General features: G+C 38.8%; 1 protein-coding gene across 5 annotated transcripts in view; it reads right to left on the reverse strand.

Annotated features, from left to right (window-relative positions):
* The window catches only part of CEP162 (centrosomal protein 162), a 41,137-nt gene extending 35,310 nt beyond the window's left edge, over nt 1-5,827 (reverse strand). For 3 of the 5 annotated variants that reach the window (XM_032215899.1, XM_032215898.1, XM_032215895.1), the window contains exons 1-2: nt 5,724-5,827; nt 1,453-1,562 (exon numbers count right to left, since the gene is read on the reverse strand). In XM_032215899.1, coding sequence (XP_032071790.1) covers nt 1,453-1,512 — 60 coding nt within the window. In that variant the 5' untranslated portion in view covers nt 1,513-1,562; nt 5,724-5,827. Of the gene's footprint in view, nt 1-1,452; nt 1,563-5,576 lie in introns of all 5 variants that reach the window. The other 2 variants (XM_032215896.1, XM_032215897.1) reach the window with 2 other exon arrangements.
* Nucleotides 5,828-8,257: the final 2,430 nt, after the last annotated feature.

Below are 8,257 nucleotides of genomic sequence, written 5' to 3' on the forward strand. Positions count from 1 at the left end.
TGAACATGTCTGTAATAAATTGTTGGACGAGCAGGTCACATTTTTATGATGAAGTGTAGTATTTATACGATGCTACTAGCTATTTGTCCAACAGTAACTAGACTACAGATTCATCTCTGATTATTTTCCAGATTCTATTTTCAATCATTTTCAATTCCAGCAATGTGTGGTTCTTCTTCAAGCCTTTTTTTTTAAATTGGAAAAAAAGATGCAAGAAAACATCTGTACAGATTTTCTAGAATACAGTTCATGTATAACAGTCTGGGAGCACAGGAGATAAAATTTGCAGGGTAGAAAGGGTATTATAACTGAAAATTATTGGATTATATCTGTGGAAATTCAACATTTTGGGGCAACATATTTTAATTTCTGCTTAGATTTTGTCATGTTCATCAAATTAACACTGTCCTTTTAGAGTTATGTAAGCCAATTTTCAGACTTTCCAATCACTAGAGTTCCTAAAGAGCACATAATATCCTTATAGAATCCTTAAAGATCTCTATGTTTACGTCATGAAGATTAATGTCCACAGAACAACACAAATGTATTTGTAGATTCTTTTACTTTAGTGAAAGTGAATTCACTCATACGAATTATGAAAATAATTCTTCTGATAAACCATGCAGTTTAATTATTATGTTCTTCTTTGCCAATACTGGAAGAACCAAAGTAGCAGCCAATCTAATTTGAAACACACTTTGATATTAAAAGTTGTACTCTGATCTGTTTTGTTTAGCGCTTGTAGCAGAACCTGGGAGATTTTTTTCAAAGTGAAGACACAAATGGCCAGGTCAAATTAATCCTTAATGTAAGTGAATTTTTTCACTTACTAATGAAAACAATTACTAATCAAAACAAGCCATTTCAAAGCTTGCATAAATCCTGATAATTGATAATTTATATTATAAAATATAATAACATAACAGAATAGAGTATATAACAGTATATTACACACACACACACACACACACACACGCTATTATATAATAGATTATAAAAAAGCACTGGAGATTATATGGCACAATGGTTGAACTTTTATAATAACTTTTTGTTCACATGTACTGTATGAATATATAGGAGCAAGGGTATATGTAATGGAGGCCTTCAGCTTATCCTGCAAGATTTGTCTGAAGAGAGAATCAAAGGCATACTAGAAATTGACAAATGCCTAATACAGCACTGCTTGGGGTTCTCTAGAGCAGTGGCACCAACCTTTTGGGCACCAGGGACCCGGGGGGCGGGGGGGGCATGGTTTTACATGCTACCTATATCTTGCACTTGTGCAGATGAAGCTTTCCTTGCTTGTGCAGCCCAGTTCCAGATAGCCTTGCTTTAATATAAATTAATATAAATATGAATTGATGTCAGGATAAGACATTTAACAATATTATAGAAAAGGGCACAATATTCTACTGTTACATTGAAAACAGACAAATAAAAATATATCTGTACCTCTTTTAAAAACTGCTCAAACTTTTCATCTAGATCTTTAATTGAAAACCGGTGAGCCATAGTTAGCAATAGAGTTCAACTTCCCAAGTCACTGGAGTGATCAACTGATCCTGAAATGAAAAAGGAGCATATAATTATTGTGGGCAGATTTTAAATTTGTTACTTTCTATACTTACATTATAACACTTCACTTGGCCTATAATGAGGGTGGACTATACATTTTTCCAAATGCATCACCAAATTTAAGTTCTTGTTACGCTGCAGTAAGGAATGCAAAATCCATATAAGTTTAAAACACTCTTAGATTAAACTATAACTGTTTCAACAACCTCCAAAGAAACATCCTAATTTAAATTGGTACTTTGTTCACATGCATGATATGGTATTTTGCACTGTGGTGCTTCCACTATAGTTCTCAATTCATCTATTAATAATACTTACTATTCATCTTTGCTTACTCTTCTTCTTCTTCCACATAACCACATATGTAGGTAGATAGTTAGCAATTGTTTTTGTATTCTGTGTAGTTGTAGATAGCAATTTTGTATATTGTTATGCAACAATATACAGATAGACCTTGACTTACTATCACAATTGAGCCCAAATTTTTTGTCCTTAAGTGCGATGTTTGTTAAATGAGTTTTGCCCCATTTTACGACCTTTCTTGCCCCAGTTGTTAAGTGAATCACTGCAGTTGATAAGTTAGTAACATGGTTGTTAAGTGAATCAGGCCTTTCAGAAGGTTGCAAAAGGTGATCATATGACCCTGGGTTATAAGTTATAATAGTTATAAGTATGAACCAGTCACTAAGCATCTGAATTTTGATCACATGATCATGGGGATGCTTCAAAGATTGTGTGAAAAATTAACATAAATCATTTTTTTCAGGGCTGATGTAACTTTGAAGGGTCACTCAATGAACTGTTGTTAAGTCAAGGACTATCTTGTAAGGCTGTTGGTTTTCCAGCTGATAAACCCAGCATCTTAACCGCTAAGCCATATACTGCCCTATAGATGTAGATAGCCATTTTTTATAATACGTTATATATTCAGTATTAATTGAAAAGAGCCTTCAAATCAGTTTTTGGGGAGTTATGAATAGAATGATTCCTACATTCTAATTCTGAAGTAACAGAATAGACCTTCTGCAGCAGCCCCTCCCCATTTCTCATCCAAAGCTGTTCTGTATTTTGAGACACCTTCAAAATGGTGGTGGGAATATGGCTGTAGGGTGAAGTGATATCTGTATCCTTTCTATCACCACCTGATGAAGAAAGCACTGGATTCCATCTGTTTACTTATAAGCATTTATGCAAGAGACACAACCATTAAATTAATACCAGTTCACAAAGGCTTTAGTTTTGAGATGGACTATACAGTCCTTGCGATGATGACATGTGTTTTATTAATATTACTCACTAAAGCATACTAATGGACTCAAATAAACTTTCAAAACTAATTATAACCAGAAAACTATTAATTCAATACATATTTTAAAAACATTTGTTATGCTGATTTCCAAATACCATTATTTCAAAATATTAAGCTGTTTGTCTCTCTTTATTTTTAAATATGCAATGTTCATACAGACATCAATAATATTTTTACACCAAATTTAAATAAAAATATTATTGACTCATGCTAACCAGACAATGATCCAATTCGATATTCTTGATTCAACACAAGTGGACAGCCACATTACAAAAGACTTTGTTGAAATAATTCAAAATCCATCAATGTGTATTGTTAATGAAAAAGAAAGTGTTTGCAGAATAATTTCTAATATAAATAAATGTTTTAAGCTCTTTAGGTATAGCAACCAACTTCAAAATTATTTATATTCCATTATTTTCTTAGTAATCCCTAACACCCAACTAACCCATATTCTGATCTACTAATTCTGTGATCTTTATGTCATAATGTATCCAACAACTGTACCTAATTTAATCTTCTGCATGGAACAGTTAAGCAAGATCAGGCCTGATTAGTACAGCACTTGGATCAGGAAACACTAGGCTATACTAGGAAAATGGTACAGTTTCATATTGTTGGAAAGAAAACATGACTGAATGCCAGGAGTCAAACTCAAATGGAGTAAGACTACATTTCAATCAATTTCATTAGCTCTTGTCTTTTATACTGTAAGGGAGCTCAAGGCAGCATATACAGTGCTTCCTCCTAGTATTTTGCCCCACTTATCATCCCCTTATGAGATAGATTGGATTTAAGAGGGAATAATTGGCTCAAAGTCACCCAGTATGCTTATGGCTGTGATATACAGCCTGGATCTCCCAAGGTCTCCAATACTTCAATCACTACATCTATCAGCTTCATTACATTTACAAACTTCAAATTTATCTATGTCTGATTGCAATTTAAATACAGCAAGGAGCAAGACTCATAGAACCCAGCAGTATTAAATAAGCACAGTTTGGATGACATTATCTGTCTTTCCTATTTTCTACCAGTTTAGACAGATTCTTTCAGAACTCGTCAATGTGTCTTTCTTGCATTTTAGCATTTTCAGTGAAAACCACTACCATGAGATTAGACTGTTGGTCCATTATGAAAATACTCTGCTAGTCACCAAACTCAATAGGTAATATAGGTAGTCCTCAACTTATGATCACAATTCAGCCCAAAATTTATGTTGCTAAGTGAGAAATTTGTTAAGTGGGTTTTGCTCCGATTTTATGACTTTCCTTGCCACATTTGTTAAGTGAATCACAGCAGTTAAATTAGTCACACGGCTGTTAAGAGAATTGGGCTCCCCCATTGACTTTGCTTGTCAGAAGGTTGCAAAAGGAGATAACCTGACCAAGGGACGCTGCAAACTGTCATAAATATGACTTGGTTGTCAAGCTTCCGAATATCCATTGCGTGACGATGGGACGCTACAATGCTTGTTAAGTGTGAAAAATGGTCTCAAGCCACTCTTTTCAATGCCGTTGTACACTTTGAACGGTCACTAAATGAACTATTGTGAGTCGAAGACTACCTGTACTGAAACATTCACTGTCTTTCAGCCTATAAACCTCAAAGGCTTTTAAGAAAGCCTTTCAAAAGACTTTAATTAACCCTTTAATTAACCCTTTTGTTTCCTCCACACAGAAAATCCAAGCATCACCATTCAACAGGGAATGCTTAAAACCCAAGGCAAGACATGCAAGATAAGGATGAGCAGACAATTTCAGGTCACTTTTTGGTTGACTTTATGGTAAGCCTGATAAAAGGCTCTCTCTGATCAGACAGGATGGCAAAATACGGGCGATCTTTAAGGAATAGCAAAGAATTCCTGGCAAGTAGATGGCGAAGAAATGGAGGTAGTGACAGATTTTATTTTCCTGGGCTCCAAGATCAACGCAGATGGGGACAACAGCCAAGAAATTAAAAGACGCTTGCTCCTGGGGAGGAAAGCTATGGCAAATCTAGACAGCATACTAAAAAATCAGAGACCTCACCCTGCAAACTAAAGTGCATACAGTCAAGGCTATGGTTTTCCCAGTTGCAATGTATGGCTGTGAAAGTTGGACCATAAGAAAGGCTTAGTGCCAAAGAATTGAGGCCTTTGAACTATGTTGCTGGAGAAGACTCCTGCGAGTCCCTTGGACTGCAAGGCCATCAAACCGGTCAGTCCTAGAGGAGATCAATCCTGACTGCTCTTTAGAAGGCCAGATCCTGAAGATGAAACTCAAATACTTTGGCCACCTAATGAGAAGGAAGGACTCACTGGAGAAGAGCCTCATGCTGGGAAAGACTGAGGGCAAAAGAAGAAGAGGACGACAGGGAATGAGGTGGCTGGATGGAGTCACTGAAACAGTCCGCCTGAGCTTAAACGGACTCCGGGGGGTGGTAGAGGGCAGGAAGGCCTGGAGGAACGTTGTCCATGGGGTCGCGATTGGTTGGACACGACTTCGCAACTAACAACAAAAAAGAACTGGAGGGTCTCCTCTCTCTCTGCTACCCCCCCCCCCCGCTTATGCTATGCATACGCCTCCTGCGCGCCCATTTCTTCTTGGAGCATCTAGGCGAGTATCAATGGGGGGGGGGGAGAGGAATCTGGAAGCCAAGCCGAATATAGTATCGCGAAAGCGGGAATCGCAACTAGCAGGGAATTAATTACCCCTCGATCAACCCTTCTGCAGGCCTTCCTACCGAGGGCTGAGGGGACGTAGAGCCACGCCGCTCCGGCCCCGCGCAGTTGCTGCGCCAGCCGCCCCCTTCAGGAGGCAGTGAGGGGAAGGAGGTCAGGGGCGCCGACTAAGTTCACCTGCGGAGGAGGAAGAATCGGCGAAAGGACAATCCGTTAGACTGAAGAAAGTTCCGGGCATCGGCGGAGGGGGGAGTGTTACCTAGGCAACCAACTGAACCCGTGCGGCCGCCGTAGCGCAAAAGCCGGCGCTCAGTGCCGTCATAGGTTACGTGACGGTGATGTAGATACGGAGAAGGCTTATGGAAAAAAAAGGTCTACTTTTCCGTCTCCCCGTGGTCACGTGACGCAAACAGAACGCGTAATCTAAAAAGGCGGGAAGGGATTTGATTGGGCGGCGGCGAAGGAAGGCATTGAAGTGGGTTTTGCTTCAGTCTGCGGATTTCGCGCCTTGATAGTTTTCCATTGAAGGGGAAAAATGGCTCCGAGCTTCGGCGACTTTTCGGCGGCAGGCCCTTTATTACCTTCTCTCGGACGCACAACAGCAGTGCGTCCCAGAAAAAGTCGCGATACATCCTGCAAAAAGCAGGGCAAGTTGCTAGTCCTCTGGGAAGCTCGTTATCGAGAAGCTGCCCCTAAGGACGGAGAAAGCCTCCCTATCTGGATCCTGGGCTAGTTACCAAAACTGGACTGCAAAAATCTATATGATCTTAAAAGGCGTGGATGGCCAAGACGAAATTTCCCCTCTTCTTTTAGGATCATCCGGATTTTGGCAGCCCGATTTTGGGGACTAGCCCAAGACCCAGATAGGGCAGCTTTCTCCATCTTTAGGGCCAGCCACTTGATGCCGTTCAGATTACTGAATTTATTTTAAGCTTCTGAGATTGCTTGGTGATAAAAAAAGAGCTACCTGTGAATCCGAAAGGTGTTTTTTCAGGAGGCAGCTGGATTTTCTTGTTTTTCTTTGAAGACATTTTGCTTCTCATCCAAGAAACTGGCTTCTGATACCGAAGAAGCTTCTTGGATGAGAAGCGAAATGTCTTAAAAGAAAAACAAAATCCAGTTGCTTCCTGAAAAAGCACCTTTGGGACAACCATGGCCTGGATGACTGAGAATCTCCACAGACTTTTAACTACCTGTGAAGTTGTGCCTTGTCCTGAATATGTCGTCTCTGTATAGTATTTTGTTTGTGTGGAAAAGATGGCGATATCGAAGCTGGAGAGGCATCATGTAGACCTCTAAATGATTCCCTCTCGGGGCCAGAATCCAGTCTAAAGCATCCCTGACTGATGTTTTGGGAAGAAGTGTTACAACTAGTGTTATCCATATATGGAGTTAAACATTCCTTTCACAGGAGCTTTTAATAATGCAAATGATCTGTATAAGAGGAAAGTTTGGAAACTACCGATTTGGTGCATTGTATGAATCCTGCCGTTGTAACTAATTTATGGTTCGATGTACTATTAGTTTCAAAGCTAAGGATGCCCTTTTCCCAAAATGCCAAATCCAGAGGCATATTGTGCTACTGATGTTTTGCAATTTTGGCAGACGAGTCTTGGACCCTAGAATAAAGTGGTTCAAGATTGTCTGCAAGATTTGTATTGGTTACTTCCCGAGTAAAGTGAAGGAAGTTGCCTGTATCTCCTTGCTTGCTGTCTGCTAGATGATGTAACCTACAGTTGGTCATGAAAAGAGAATTTTGACTTTAGCGTATAGTCAGAGAGAGCAAGAGAGTATGAATTGGAAGTGAATAAAAGAGACATGTTCTTTAAAACACTGGGTGTTCCAGAAACTGATATGTGGATAATTATTAAATGTCTTTACTATTTCCCACTGTTACACCATTCAGAGGCATAGATGAGTAAATGCAGGAATGAGATACTTTTTGCTGTATTGCATTTTAAGCAGATAGAGGCAGCTGTATCAATGCTCTACCTATAGCACAGTGGATTCAGAGAACAGTTTCCCGTCCCTAATCTCTTAAAGAGCAGGGGAAAAAGAGATAAACTGATAATTACCAACTTATAATCAGTGGGTTGATTTTTCTTCTTTAAAAAAAGTAATATAAAATAAAACTCTCCCTACAGATCCTGAAATGATATATGGAAATAAGGAAAACTGTTTTCTAAATGTTTAACAACATGTAGTTTAGCCCCGAAACTGTATCAATAGAAACATGACATAAAAGCAATGGAGCTGCATAATATTTCTCTCTATCCTTAGCGTAACACAAACATTTGTCTTAATTGTGCCATTCTGATCTCAAGCATTTGGAGGTAGAAAGTTGCTGGGACTTAATCTCTTAAAACTTTCCAGGACAGTACTGTTTATAGGTTAGGCTATTTACCTGGCTATCTTTGCTAAAATTATCAACATTGTTGCATCCTAAATGACTCAGGAGAGCAGAACAAAATGGGAGGATATGGCAAAGACCTCAGAGAAAGGCTCAACTTGCCATCTTTCTCTACTTAAACACTTAAATCACAGTATAAATTTACTCTGGAAACATTTTTTCCTTCCCATATTCCTATGACATTGCTTTTATCTTAATCTAGTCCATGAATAAGGATTGAATCATCCTTAGTTTTACCAATGTTAAAAGTATTATTTCATACAACATATGGAGTGGTTAGTGGTAGGTAAAATCAGAAAGC

This window comes from Thamnophis elegans, chromosome 4 (genome assembly GCF_009769535.1).
Source record: "Thamnophis elegans isolate rThaEle1 chromosome 4, rThaEle1.pri, whole genome shotgun sequence".
Taxonomy (NCBI): Eukaryota; Metazoa; Chordata; class Lepidosauria; order Squamata; family Colubridae; genus Thamnophis; species Thamnophis elegans.